The sequence below is a fragment of the Gorilla gorilla genome, chromosome 8 (assembly GCF_029281585.2).
Source record: "Gorilla gorilla gorilla isolate KB3781 chromosome 8, NHGRI_mGorGor1-v2.1_pri, whole genome shotgun sequence".
Taxonomy (NCBI): Eukaryota; Metazoa; Chordata; class Mammalia; order Primates; family Hominidae; genus Gorilla; species Gorilla gorilla.
Genome location: NC_073232.2, coordinates 107464922 through 107480472, shown reverse-complemented (window position 1 = coordinate 107480472; position 15551 = coordinate 107464922). Strand labels below are relative to the sequence as shown.

The window sequence follows — 15551 nt, the reverse complement described above, 5'->3', positions numbered from 1 at the left end:
CTGTTGGGTCTGATGTGAGCTATGGGGTTTCTGTATGCCCTTTGTCAGGTTGAGAAAGCTCCCTTTCATTGCTAGTTTGTTGAGGGTTGTTACCATAAATAGGTGTTGGTGTTAGATTTTGTCAGTGACTTTTCTGTGTCTGTTGAGATGATCATGTGATTTGTGTACTTTGTTTTATGGTATATTAATTGGTTTTTATAGTTTGAACCAACTTTGTATTTCTGGAATAATGCCACTTGGTTATGGTATATAATCCATTTATATGTTCCTTGTTAGGTTGGCTGGTATTTTGTTGAGTTTTTTTGGCACCTATAGTAATAAGAAATATTAATTTATGGTTTTCTTTTCTTGTGATGTCTTTGGTTTTGGTATCAGGATGATCCTGGCTCATACTATGACCCCATTTTGAGACACAGCCTCCAAAATCCTGGTGTTATATGTTTTTGGGGAGAGTTTGTGAAGGATTAATGTTAATGCTTCCTTAAATGTTGGATAGAATTCACCGCAAAGCCATTTGGGCCTGTTTTTCTTTGTGGGAAGTGTGTGTGTGTGTGTGTGTGTGTCTGTATGTGTGCGTGTTTTGGATAGGGAGTGTAAGGAATGAAGTTACACTTCATTTTGACAAATTAAAAAATATCTCTTTCATCTTCCCCCTTTGTGTGGGTCCTCTTCTCCTTTCTCACCTGAATTAAAAAAATAAACCCTCTAATGAGGTACAGTTGACATGCAAAAAGCTATACATATTTAATGTGTACAACTTGATGAGTTTGAAGATAAGTAAACACCCATGGAACTGTCACCACAATCTATGCCATAAACCTATTCATCACCTTCAAAGTTTCCTCCCACCCTCTTATTATTATTATTTTGGTAATAAGAACACTTAATATATTTCCTTAGCAAGATTTTAAGTATGTAATACAGTGTTGTTAACTGTTGGCATTATGCTGTACAGTAGATCTCTAGTAGTTACTGTCTGTGTAGCTGAAATTTTGTACCCCTTGGTGGATACCTTCCTGTTTTCTCCTCTCCACCAGCTCCTGGCAACCACCAATTCACTTTCCAGATCTATGAGTTAGACTTTTTTTTTTTTTTTTTTTTTGAGACACATCTTGCTGTGTCACCCAGGCTGGAGTGCAGTGGTGCGATCTCTGCTCACTACAACCTGCACCTCCCGTGTTCAAGTGATTCTCCTGCCTCAGCCTCCTGAGTAGCTGGGATTACAGTCATATGCCACCATGCCTGGCTAATTTTTGTATTTTTAGTAGAGATGGGGTTTTGCCATGTTGGCCAGGTTGGTCTCGAACTCCTGGCCTCAAGTGATCTGCCCACCTTGGCCTCCCAAAGTGCTGGGATTACGGGTGTGAGCCACCTTGCCCAGCCAAGATTGTTTTCTTAATTTCCTTTTTGATAATTTATTGTAGTGTATAGAAACACAACTGATTTTTGTGTATTGATCTTGTATCCTGAAACTTTGTTAAATTTGTTTATCCTAATTTTTTTGGTTAATCTTTAGACTTTTCTTTATACCATATGTAGAAATATAATTTTCTGCACGTCTATAAGATCATGTAATCTGCAAACAGAGATAATCTTACTTCTTCCTTTCTGATTTGAATACTTCTTTTTTCCTTTTATTTTCTACTTACTCTGGCTAGAAATTATAATACTATGTTGGATAGAAGTGGTGAGAATGTGTATCATTTCCTTGTTCCAGATATGAGAGAAAAGCTTTCAGTTTTTGACCATTGAGTATGATGTTAGCTATGTGCTTTTTATATATGGCCTTTATTGTGTTGAGGTAAATTCCTTCTCTACCCAATTTCTTGAGAATTTTTATCATCAAAGGATGTTGAATCTTGTGGAATGCTTTTGCTGTGTCTTTTGAGATTATCATGTCATCTTTGTCCCTCATTCTGGTAGAATGCATCTGTGAAGGCATTTGGTGCTGGGCTTTTCTTTGTTGGAAGGTTTTTGATTACTAATTTAATCTCTTTGTTAGTTATTGGTATGTTCTGACTTTTTAATTCTTTATGATTCAGTCTTGGTAGGTTGTATGTTTTTAGGACTTTTTCCATTTTTTCTAAGTTGTCTATTTTGTTGACATATCATTTTTTTCCTTTTTTTTTGAGATGGAGTTTTGCTCTTGTCACCCAGGCTGGAGTGCAGTGGCATGATCTTGGCTCCCTGCAACCCCTGCCTGCTGAGTTCAAGCGATTCTGTTGCCTCAGCCTGCTGAGTAGCTGAGATTACAGGCACCTGCCATCACACCCGGCTAATTTTTGTATTTTTGTAAAGACGGGGTTTCACCATGTTGGCCAGGATGGTCTTGAACTCTTGACCTCAAGTGATCCACTGGCCTCGGCCTCCGAAAGTGCTGGGATTTCAGGCATGTACCACCACACCTGGCTTTGTTGACATATAATTATTCATAGGGATTCTATAGGGATTCTTCACATTTCTATGGCATGAGTTGGAGTTTCTCCTCTTTCATTTCTAATTTTATTTCTTTGTGTATTTTTCTCATTTGTTTTTCTTAGTTCTAAGGTTTGTTGATTTTGTAGGAAGATTTTTTTTCTAAGAAAATCCTAAGGAACATTTTATTTTTCAATTTCATTTATTTCATTTTTGTTTATACTTTAGTATGCAAGGAACATTTTAATTTTTTCTTATTTTTTGAGAGGAAAAATTACATGCTCATTTTATTCATGTTTCTAAATGCAAAGGCCCAAATAAAAATTAAGAAATTCAATCCAAGAAAATAAAAAGAAGAAATGCAATGAAAATTTAACATTTGAAAATATTTTTAATTAACTCTATTAATAGAGAAAAACTATTTTACCTTTTTAATAGGATCAGAAAACACATTTAATATAATGTAGTACCTATTCATGATTATTGGAAAAAACAAACATATAAACCTCAATGTATTAGGTTAACTTCCACATCCTGTTAAATAATATGTAGTGAAACTGGATAGGCAAACAAAAAACAAAAAATAGAACTCTACAGTAAACATTATCTTTAACAAAATTGGGTCAATTTCAGAATGATACAATAGTTAAAGTAAATACTAATATTTGTTTCATTCAGGTTGAGAACTTACTATTTCCTTTTGACCAATGTTAAAAAAAGGCAAGATAGACGTGAAAGCAAAGGACTATCTTAAAATGAATAATGGTAATTTTATAACTGCTGCTAATTTGAGTCTGCTTTTATGTAATAAAATCCTAGACACAGCATTTGCCCTACCATCTTAGTATTGCTACCTATGCCCATACTGTGAATTCAGCTACATCATTTGGGAATCACATTACAGTATTTATAATAATCGACACCCAAGCAGCTGACTTGTGGCTTAGACTTCCCACTTTAGTATATTTTTAGTTCAAGTACAGAATGCTTATTATGGTGCACTCAAAATAGTTGTCTTTATTTTGCACATATCTTTTTAATAGCAAATTTTTTTAATTCGATTTCTCCATATTTGAAACTTGAACTACATTAAAGGGATATTCTGCAAAATTGTCAGCATCTCCTTCCCTCATTCCTGTGTCTGGGCTCTGTATTCCAAAAGGATATTGAGGTGGAAATAAAAGCAATAATGTGAGATTATCCTTGGGGTGAATTTAGAGAATGCTGGACTTTCCTCATTGCCTACCTTTATGTCAGAAATTTAGATAAACAACTGTAAGAGCTCACTTAATAATATCTGTCATAATCATTACTATGATCTCCTACCTGGACAATATAAGGTGGCAATGGCTTCCCCAGAGAGCTTGGCTTCAATTTTATTGTTTTGGAAGTGGCACAGAGTAGACCCTGTTCAAAGAAATGCAGACAAGTTTTTCTTTAAAAAAGCAATAAATTAATGGATCTAGTTATTGATCATAACCAGACATTATGTGCCTCCTAACAGAACAACATTACACAGTCTAACAAGTAATCTTGATTAAAAAAAAAATCAAGCAGGAGTGTGACTAAATTAACCTCTAGGTCAATTCACAGGAAATGCAGGGGAACAGAAGAACATGTAAACCATACTGCAATTAGCAAAATCCAGGCTGTGAAATATTCAAAAGAACCAACAACTCAGTTTTTTAAAATAACAAATTCAAGGGAAAAAGAAAGTAATGAGGAAATTCATAGATTAAAAGATACACAAAAGTCTTATCAACTAGCCACAATGTGTGAGCTTAATTGGAATAAATGGTAGCAAGAAAACATGCATGACTTAGATGATGGATGAAAATGTCAATGGTAGATACTTGTTAATAAAAGGCAATTACTGTTAACTTTCAGGTATAATTGGAGAATATGTTTGTTTTTTAGTGCTTGTTTTTTTTAAATATACTAAAGCTATGAAAAAATATTTTTGGGATTGTGGAGGAGTAATGATAAAACAGGATTAGGTAATAATTGTTGAAATGAGCAGTGGATACATGGGAATTCAAATACAGTTTTGTCTTTTTTTGTCTTTTGAGATTTTCAATAATAAATGTCTCAAAAATAAGTAATTGTTGACTGCCGAGAAATACTTTAGCATACATGCAGGGCACCCCAACGAGGGCACAGAGGTCTACCTTGGAGGACATGAGAACTGGATCTTGGATGAGTCAACCATGGGTGTAATGGGATGGAGAAAATTTTATTTATTAGAATTTTACCCCTAAAGTGCTGGGACTATAGGCATGAGCCACTGTTCCCAGCCTAGAACAGGAATTATTTCTGTCTTCTACATAGTTATTTTTCTAGTACCTATTGCTGTGTCTTACACGGAAAGAGACTTAATATTTTCTTGTGTTTACATGCTAACAAATTGGAGCCCCCAGATTCTGAATGTTTTTGAGGATGGCCATAGTGATCTCTCTCTAGTGTACTGCAGTAACTAGTTTTATGGTTCCTTTAAGAACTCCTCCTTCCCTCCATCTAATCTGGTGGGACTATTAATCATGGTTCTGTAGATCCACATTTTGGCATGAACAAATGTCTCAGGTTAGGCCCCTTAAGTTACAGTCCAAGGGAAAAGCATATGACAGAAGCATGGACAATCAGAGTCTGTTTCAAGAATTTTCCAAAGTAGAGGTAGAAGTAGGGCTATTTTGATCTTGTCTGAAGGAGTGGTGACTCCAGAGTTGCTGGTGTTAATCTTGTCTGCTTTGTGGAAGAAACTCATCAGAGAACAACTCAGAGAAAAAAACAGATGGAGCAACTGAGAGGGAGAGAAAAAGAGAGCTGATGTTTTAAGAGTTTTTTTTAGTCCTGGTGTTTTGGCCTCTCCAGTCTTGATTCCATAAGCCTTGAAGCTGTTCCCAGCAAAATGGACTTATAATTTCCACTTTTGCTCAGGCTTGTTTGAAATACGTTTCCATCACTTGCATCCCAAATAATGCTCACAAAACCCAAGACTCCTTAGCTATTGCCAGTACATTACAATTAAACGGAAGATGTACATTTTCTCCCATGCAGGTTGTGTGACTAACTAAAAATGCCAAGCTTATTAGGTGTTGCTGGAGTCATATCAACTTAGTGTATCAACCTTGCCTTATTTCAGATGTTCTGAGTGTCAGTTATATTTGTATTTCATAAAAAGAAAGATAAAGCCAAAATCATTATTGCCTAAGATGTGCTGTTTTCTTGCTAGACAGAATCATTCACAACCTGAGATCAGTGGGGAAATACAATGCAATGAGTCCTGGGTGCTGAAAATGTCAACTCTTTGGATGTAATTAAATGGATCTGTGAGTGTAGTATAGACAGAATCTGAGACAGAATTTGATCATTTCTCAAGTTCCCTCTTTTACAGTTTTGAATTGTAACTTGCCTACCAAGCGTGAGCTTGACTATGAGGTCTCAAAGATTTGAAGCTTGTGTTCTGAATTTTCTTAGCTTTCTAAGTGAGGATGTTTCCTGAGCCATATGGAACTACATAGCTCCACCAGGGTCCTCAAACTATAGACCTCTCCCCAGAGCCTAGGCTATCAATTTGACTGTTTTGTCTTCTCCCACACAATCTGAGGTTTTCCTAGTCACCAAAGAATTTTTTTTGGACGTATGACAGAACTAAGTCCTATAAAAAGGCTTTGGTGTTACCAAGATTATGGAATTCCCTTCTTAGTATAATTCATAAAAACAGTAGTAATATATAAAACAAATGTAAGAAATCCCCCTGCCCCCCACTACAAATTCTTATTTTTCCCATGCTGGCTATTTGAATGTTTTAAAAATATTGGGTATTCAATTCTCTCAAAAATATTTTGTGTTTTTGCTTCTCAGGGAGCCTATTTTATGGACCATCTGGCAGTGAATGCAGTTAATTCAGGCAACACTTCCCTATTTTCTTTTTCTTTTTTTTTTTTTTTTGAGATGGATTCTCACTCTGTCCCCAGGCTGGAGTGCAGTGGTGCGATCTTGGCTCACTGCAACCTCCGCCTCCCAGGTTCAGGTGATTCTCCTGCCTCAGCCTCCTGAGTAGCTGGGACTGCAGGTGCGTGCCACCACACCCGGCTAATTTTTTGTATTTTTAGTAAATACAGGGTTTCACATGTTGGCCAGGATGGTCTCGATCTCTTGACCTCGTGATTTGCCTCCCTTGGCCTCCCAAAGTGCTGGGATTACAGGCGTGAGCCACCGCTCCTGGCCCACTTCTCTATTTTCTATTGTTCCTATCTACCTGGAAAACACTGAAACCAATTCATGTAAAAATTTGGCCACCAGCCTAAGGTACCAGCTCTACATTCTTATCTGTGGTGTTTCCATCATATAAGCTTTTCTGCTTATTTTCATCCTCATGTTGCAGGAACAGGACTGTTTGTTCCCTGACTCTTTCCTTCCAGAAACTTTTCACAGTGGTGTCTAGATAGAACATCAATTGAGTGGTTAAGGAACTATTCTACATCCACATCTATATCCTCTTTACTGGATGTTCTCTTCATCAGTTACCTTTCCAGAGACCTGGCTTTTCCATGGGAAGAGGTTTCTACTTATTTTTTTCAAGTGGGGGATGTTGATCCTTTTATATTCCTTGGGTTTGGCATCTTTTGAGCTCCCAGTACCACCTTCTGACCATTACTTCTCTGACGCTAGGTGCAATTCCCTTGTCTTTTTGAGATTCATGCCATTTACATTTACATTTACCACCCTATACCACTCTTTGTTGTCTATAATTTACCAACCTCTCAGTCATTCCTTATCCATTAAAGCCTTCAGCATGAGGTTCATGATCTTTCCTTTGACTTCAGGTCCCACTGTCATCCCTAGTGCCTTCTACATCCATGTGAATGATCAGTTCTACCCCCAGTCTCTTCCTTCCTTGATCCTGATCTCCAGGGAGTGTGATGTGTCTCCTCAAAATTAATGTGCTAATTCCCTACTGCTCACTGTGATGGTATTTGGAGATGAGGCCTTTGGGAGGTCATTCGGTTTAGATGAGGTCATGAGGGTGGCACCCTCATGATGGGATTAGTGCCCTTATAAGAAGAGATGCTGGGCACAGTGAATTGTGTCTGTCATCTTGGATACTCTAGGTTGCTGAGGTGGGAAGGTCCCTGAGGCCAGGAGTTTGAAACCAGTCTGGGCAACATAGCAAGACTGTGTCTGTGCTAAAAAATAAAATAAAATAAATAGCAAGCATGGTGGTGCATACCTGTAGTCCCAACTGTTTGAGAGGCTGAGGTTGGAGAATCTCTTGATCCCAGGAGTTTGAGGCTGCAGGGAGCTATGGTCACACCACTGCACTCTAGTTTGGGGCAATAAAGCAAGACCCTGCCTCTCTTTAAAAACAAACAAACAAACTGAAAGACACTAAAGAGCTTGGAAAGAGCTTGGTCTCTCTCTCTCTCCCTGTCCGTGAGAACACCATGAGAAGTTGGTAGTCTCCAACCTAGAAGAGGACTCTTCCTAAAACCCGGCCTTTGTGGCACTCTGATCTTGGACTTCCAGCCTCTAGAACTGTGAGAAAAATAACTTTGGTTGTTTAAGCCACTCAATCTATGATATTTTGTTACAGCAGCCTGAGCAGACTAAGACAATTATCTTCAGTCCTTCCAGCTCCATTGACATCTCCAGTGCCTTGTCTTCTCACCATTGACCTGCCTTTTCTTGAATTCCCTTCCTTCTCTGATCAGCTTAGTTTCTTAGTCTTTCATCTTAATGCCAATATCCCTATATCCCTTGCCTGCTGCCCTTTTATTGCACCTTCTTGGCAAAATGTTAATCCTGTTTCAATCTTAACTGTCCACTTTTACCATGCTTTTCATCTGTGTTTTAGAGTGATATTGGAGAAAGTGACACAACTAAATAGTTAGTGACTTTGAAGATTAATGCTCTCCAACCTCAAATGTGCTCTTATCATAACCCATTTCTCCTTTATTTTCATAATCTACTCTTTCTTCCATTTTCAGCAATGATAATTTTAAACATCCTCCACTCAGACTTCTACCCCATCATTTTTTCATTCTTATCACATGACATTGCCTTATACTCCACAAAGAGGGCAGGAATTGTCAGGTGGAAACTAGTTCAAGTTTCTGTTGTGAAATCTGTAAATCTGTAAGTTATCTGTACCTGTAATTCTTTGTCTTATCATGGAAGAGGGGTCTCCCTAGTTTAAGCCATTTCCTCTTCCTGTGCTTAAGATCCAGTTGTGCATTTCTAGTGCGTGCTTAGTGCTTTGACAGTGTGCTTACACAGTGAATGGGCAAGTTTGGTTTCTGGCTAAATAGTGAGTCAGCATCAACCTACAGTTTCCGTCTGCCCATAGCCTTCATAGATGTCCAACTTAGTGATGCGTTTCCAGTCCTCAATCACCCCAGGGCTGATGGGTCCTCCTGCAGCCACACAGTGCTTCAGACTCTTGAATCTGTAGCTGGAGAGGCATCAAAAGTTGTTCTTAGCCTCAGGGAATATTTCTACCAATAACAGGCCTGTTAGAAAGAATCTTGGAAAAATGATGCAGATATTCCAATACAGGAAATGCTCATTAAGTGGTAGTTGATGTTCTTAATACTACTCTATTAGATAATCTATTCAGACACCCCAGTTAGATCAATCTCCATGAAGACTCTCATTTACTCTTCTGGACAAGCGGCATTAATGTTAAAAGCAAATCAACCAGTGCTAACTGATGGCAGGAAGCCAGCCTTCTGCAGAAACCCTTCTGAGTTTTATTACCTCTCCCAAAGCCAGAAGTGTTTGTGAAGGACGTGTCAGCAATGGTAAGGTAAAAAAGGAACTAATTTTCTGAAGTCTGGAGGTGGAAAGAGAGCCACTAATTTTATAAACTAGGCTCAAAATCTCTAGATATTATAAGTTTCCACAGCGCCCCAACATAATAGAATAGTAGTGAGCATTTTTTATAAACCCACAATTCATTTTATGTTTATTTGATTTTGGTGATGTCCAGTGGAAGGGTCAAGTGTGGGAAGATTATAGCAAAACTTTTTATGGTCTCAGATAGAGGCAGTGACCCTGTATATTCTGAATACATGAATGTACCATATTAATGGTAATGTGGTAGCTCATCTGTATTAGATAATAACTGCCTGCCCAGTTAGGTCCCAAGACTAAGCAAGATCAGAATTGGAGAACTGATTCTGAATTAATTCCAAATATACCATTACATCATTGCCTTTATATTATTAATTTCAGGGTATAAGTGAGAGATGACTATTTTAAAATTTTTAAGTGCTTTTAAGGGTTTAAGAAATAATCTGAACATTTTATATGAGATGGAATGTTGCTGAATAAAGATATACCATATTTAATCATAGCGATTTTTAACTGCTCCACAAAATGCCAATGAACTAGGCGTTCCTTCATGTCAACATAATTTAATACGGTGGTATTGTTTGCTACCATGGTTGTGTCCTTCTGTAGAGTTTATGTCCTTGCCCACATAGCTAAAATGAAATTTACACTTAAATGATTATTTAGCAAACGCTAAGGCTTGATACAATGATTGAGAACCTGTGATTTCTCATTAATCTTTATCGATGATGATTGGCAATTCTACTTCTTAGTTGGTACCCTAGGGAATTGTGGGGTGTGTGCAATGATGCTCATTTCAGCAGCTTAGAAAAGATTCAACTATCTTTGATAGGTACTTGGCTTATTAATGTACAATTCATTCATACTAAAGAATACTATGCAATGATTAAAAATGTATTACCCATATTATCATAAATAGAGCTTTAAGGAATAGTGTGAAAAAACTGCAAGTTTCACTATGATATAAACAGATACCATCTATATAATCCCACCCCAATATCATAATATGTTTCTTTTGGGATAGATGGATAGGTAGATACACATAGGTATAAATTTGTTTTAAAAAGGCCTAGAAGAATTCATATCCAAGAGAGAAGGTGGTCTTTGTCTATAACTCATTTCCCGTTTGCTCTGAGAAATGAGTGCTGGTGGTGAATTACACATTTTTTTTTTCTTCAAAATGGGAAATGGGTTAATATTTACTTTTTGAATTAGAGGTAGTATATTTGTCTTTAATGTTTATCTTTTTAAAGGGAGGTATAATTATAAATTTTTTAACAAACTCAACCTTCTAATTATAACTTAATTTTATGTTCTGGGTCAAGATATGGATTTCAAGTTGCAAGGGAATAAAAAATCACACACACTAATGGAGTTGTTGTTATGAATGGCAACAAGACAAGTGTGTTACCGGAGGGTAAGATTGGATCTACTTCAACAAATTAAGGGGTCCTAATTTTATTTATGGTACCATGAGTGGAAATGGACTCTCTCCTGAGGGATCCTCTCTTACCTGGTGAAACACTTGTGCTGAAGCAGTTCCTGGTACATCTCTGGATTTGCAGATAGAGTGGTGATGGGAAATCTGGACAGGACCTGGGCCCCAAAGGAAGGAAAAACAAAATCTGCATGTGAGGTGGGAGAGACAGTGAGACTGTGGCAGGGGTCCAGGCGGGAAAGTCCAGGGAAGAGGGTCACGGACTTTGACACTCAGTTCGGGGATGCCTTTTATCTCAAAGACTTAGTGATTCCCCACCTTCCACACCTTGGGAGAGAATTTAGCTTTAGCTCTGTGAACATAGGAGCTATCATATTAATCACTGATAATCGAATGCATACACAGCGAGGCATTTACTTCTGGATCCAAGAAGCCTTGTTTTGATCTTTGTCGCTTTAAATAATAAGCCTAGATGTTGCCAGCAAAATTGTGGATTGTGCAGCAGTTGAGAGGTTAGCACAGCAGTGTAGAAATTGTGCTGTTGAGTTCAGTAGACCACAGTTTAATTCCTAGTTCTGCCTCTGTGATTCCTTAGGCTAGTTACTTAACCTCTGTGAGAATCAGTTTCCCCAGTTCTTCCCTCACAGGGTTCTTGGGGAGATGAAATAATCCATATGAAGTGCCAGTAAGTAATCAGTAAATGATAACTGATATTATCTTCTTCAATATCACTATTGTCTTTTAAAAGTTTCCTTCTCAGTGATACAATGGAAGTAGCCAAGTCCTCCTAATTGCAAAGCCCCTAGGGAAGAGAGAGAGCATTGCTCTCACAAGCAGGGAGAGCATCTTCAAGTCAAGATCACATTCCAAATTTAATTCTTGATTTGCCCCATTCTGGTCATGAGTCACTGGGTCATTGCTAATGCCTCTCTCTGGCCTTTGTCCCACACATTCCACACTAGGAATTGATCTTACATTTAGAACAGTCTCAGGGCAGAAGGTTGGCATGTGACACAGAAACACACAGGCTCCTTGGAACCAAGTTCCCAAGACAGCGCTCAGGGATAAAGATCCACCAAAGGCGTCACCCAGACTCCACAAGACATTTGTTGGCTGGAGATCCATCCACCGTCTAAAGAGAAAGAGGAAAGACATTTGAATTCTCTCGTGCTGGTACTAGCAACAACAATAATACTTGCTATTATCAAGCCCTGACCTGTGGGGAGAAACAGAGATCACACAGATGAAAACAGGCAAAGCCTATTTATGAGGTCATGAGGCCAATGGACTCCTTAAATTTTTTCAGTATCAGCCTTAATTGGCATGGCATTGCCTTCCAGTTTTTATGGCTTTCAGGGGTCTCAGAAGTTTATTAATTAATTAAATTAATTAATCCAGTAGGCACTTTTATTAATTAATGGGTTGATTAAGTCAGTGATCTCAGCTTCCCCTGTTTTATTTCTCTACCTGATATCTACTGGCCATTGTAGCTTATGAGAGTCAAAGACTTTGAGGTGAAGGTGAGGAACATACACCTATTTCCGCTAAGGGACCTTTGTGTAGTTTGTTAAGAGAACTTGAGGGTGGAGTAACAACACACAACCATTTGTCTAAGGCAGAATTGAACGTAAGGTGGGGAAACTTAACCCCAGACAAACCAAGCTAACACAAGTGCAAGCCAACTACTTCATTGCGTGTTCAACCAAAGAGATTGAAATCAGTTTCAGTGCCCTTTGAATTTGCCGAGAGATACCCATGAGCTACTTAACTTTCTTAAAAAAGGGGTGGTGTGATGACATGTGATTTTCATCTTAGAGGCTGACTCTAGAACCCAAACCCCTTATCAATTATGACTCTACCTCTGTGTTTATCACTACATATAGTGGTCAACACAATTGTTCACCCTGGTGCTGGTAGCATAGAAAAACAAGTAACATCCCACAGTGTGTCTTTGGGGTGATCATCCTGGATCCCTCACCTACTGCATGGAATCCCTGCTCTTCCTCTTTTCCCTCCTGCTTACTCTTAGAATTTTGAACTATAGTAATTTGCTTTTCATCTTTTGGGGCCCTCAGCCCTGTTCCTTCTCTCAATATTGACACTTTCTGCAGTCTTGAGTAAGAAACTCCTTTCTTAGCTTTAGTCCCATGAAGCTCCCTTTACCTGCAAGAGAGCAACTTTCAGGCCTGTACAGGCTGTGCGAGAACCGTACCTGGAAGCCTGGCTGAATCCCATTCCCAAACCATACTGGGAATACTCGACCATTTTGGGAGTTCCTGTTGTACCCTTGGTGAAGAATATGGCCATTGGATCTTGGCTTTTGGTCCTCATGTAGGTCTGCTTTGGAGGGGCAACTCTGTAAGCCATGAAAGAGGCAACAGTGAGATCTAAATTTAGGTTCTCTGATTAAGTGCCTAGGCCCTGGGTTTGGTAATCTCTGATTTTAAAAAATAACAGCTGGTATCTTGATATATTTGAGGATTATTTGTTAGAGGGGCAGCTGCCATTTTTCCCTTAAATTTTTTTGCATTAATTTTTGTTGCATAAGAAATATATGATGCATTTATACGCCAGCCTTATTTTTCTCAGTAAAAGACCCTCTTTATTCATTCAATTGCTCAAGTCAAAAATCTGTAGTAACCATTATTGTTCCTCTTTCCCCATCTATCGACTTACCTACCTAGCTATCTGTGCCACATCCTAACCATTGCCAAGCCCTGACAACTCTACTTCCAAAACATGTCACAAGTCTCTCTCTCTTCACTATCCCTAACCAGGGATGGGACTAAGGTGGAGTGAGTGAAACATTTGCCACAAACATTGTGATATTTAAGGGGATACCAGCAAATTCAGTAGTCAAGATAAATAATATTTTAGTGAAATGTTTTTAAATAATCAAAACTAATGCAAAAATCCATGATAAACAAAATATTGAAATTTAAAACAAAGACAGGACAACAACACTTCCAAACTGTTCAAATATTCCCAGTATGATTTAGGAATGGGATTCAGGCCAGCTTCAAGATGCAGTCCTCACACAGCCTATAATCCAGATAGGCACTTGCATGACTCACCTTACCTGTCAGCCCAGTCCAGTCCCTGGTTCCAATAAAACTTTATTTATAAAAATAGGCAGCTGGTCTGTCATGAGAAGTTTACCAATTTGATTTTTTTAATTAAAAAAAATTATTCAATTGAAAAGAGTATACAGTTTATAAAATTATAAATTATGAAAACATTACATAAATATATAAAATAAATGTGGAAATTTAAAACTTCAATTATAAAAATTATTTTATAATTTAATTAAAAATATTTTAAAATTAAAGTATTATTTCCCTCGATCACTGGATTTTTCAGTGCCCTTTTACATTTTGTGCCTGAGGTGAGTTCCTCATTTGCCTGGCCTGTTTTCAGTCCTGTCTCCATTGCCACCACCATGGTCCACACCGGCACGGCCTCTCATCTCGACGAGAGCAACAGCCTTCTCCTGGGTCCCTTTACTATCTCTCGTCTCCCATTTTTCAGACAGCAGTTGAGGGAGTTTCACAATTGTGGCTGAGATCAAGTCCTTCCCTTTAGTGTTTCCTAGACGACTCCTACATGACCTCCAAGACCTGCCGCAGTCTTCCCCTCCCTTGCGCTTCGGCCTCCTCTCCTGCTACTCTCTTCCCCACTCTCCGCACTTCAGGTGCCCTGGTGTTCTTTCTGTTCCTCACACAGTTTAAGCTCGCTCTCACCTCAGGTCCTTTACCTCTGAGTTCCCTCTGCAAGGGACAGTGTTCCCTCAGAGCTTCCAAAGGCTAGCTCTGTCATATTCAAATCTCAGCTTATCCTCACCTCAGAAGTCACCAAATCTAAAATCATTCCCCCATCTCCACATCAGATCAATTTATTTAATTTGCCTGTTTTGTTTTGGAGTTTCTTTTGGAAACTTTATTATATTGATAATTTATGTGTTTTCTTGTTGTCTATTTGTTGTCTATAATATAAAGTCCATGAGGGTCGGGGTTTGACTGTCTCGTTTACTGTTTTTTTTTTTTAGCATCCCTGGACACTGAAATACTGCCCTCTAAAGACCACATTTATAATTATCAAACTTAATTTAGTAGTCTTGCCTTATCCGTGGGGGATGTGTCCCAAGACCCTTAGTGGATGCCTGAAACCATAAATAGTACTAAGCCCTATATACACTATGCTTTTTCCTATACATGCATACCTATGATGCAGTTAAATTTATAAATTAGGTATAGTAAGAGATTAAAAACAAAAACAAATAATAGAATATAACAATGTACTGTAATAAAAGTTATGCAAATGTGATCTCTGTACTCACCTATTTTGGACGGTAGTTGACCACAGGTAACTGAAACCGCAGAAAACAAAGCCACAGATAAGGGGGCACTACTGTATTTGGCTAACTTGAGGATGAACATGGCATCATCTCGCTATTTTAATAAGTATTTCCCCATATCCCAGTGAGGGTGAGGTTTTCTTCTGTATAAACTTAAGGGGAACAAGTGCAGTTTTGTTACGTGGATATTGCATATATATATGGTGAAGTCTGGGTTTTCAGTGTAACCATCACCAAAATGGTGTACCTTGTACCCATTAAGTAATTTCTCATTCCTCATCCTCTCCCATCCTCTGACCTTTCCGAGTCTCCAGTGTCTATTATTCCACACTCTGTGTCCATTTGTACACATTATTTAGTTCCCACTTATAAGTGAGAACATATGGCATTTGACTTTGTTTCTGAGTTATTTCACATAAGATAATGTCCTCCAGTTCCATCCATGTTGCTGCAAAAGACATTATTTCTTTTTTTTTTTTTGAGACAGAGTCT

At 38.2% G+C, this 15551-nt stretch overlaps 1 protein-coding gene across 1 annotated transcript in view; it reads right to left on the bottom strand.

Moving 5' to 3' along the window:
• ACSM6 (acyl-CoA synthetase medium chain family member 6) overlaps positions 1-15551 on the bottom strand; it is a 34436-nt gene that overhangs the window by 5061 nt on the left and 13824 nt on the right. The window contains exons 4-8 of the mRNA XM_031015449.3: positions 12918-13061; positions 11681-11837; positions 10781-10863; positions 8743-8866; positions 3742-3822 (exon numbers count right to left, since the gene is read on the bottom strand). Coding sequence (XP_030871309.2) covers positions 3742-3822; positions 8743-8866; positions 10781-10863; positions 11681-11837; positions 12918-13061 — 589 coding nt within the window. The remainder of the gene's footprint in view (positions 1-3741; positions 3823-8742; positions 8867-10780; positions 10864-11680; positions 11838-12917; positions 13062-15551) is intronic.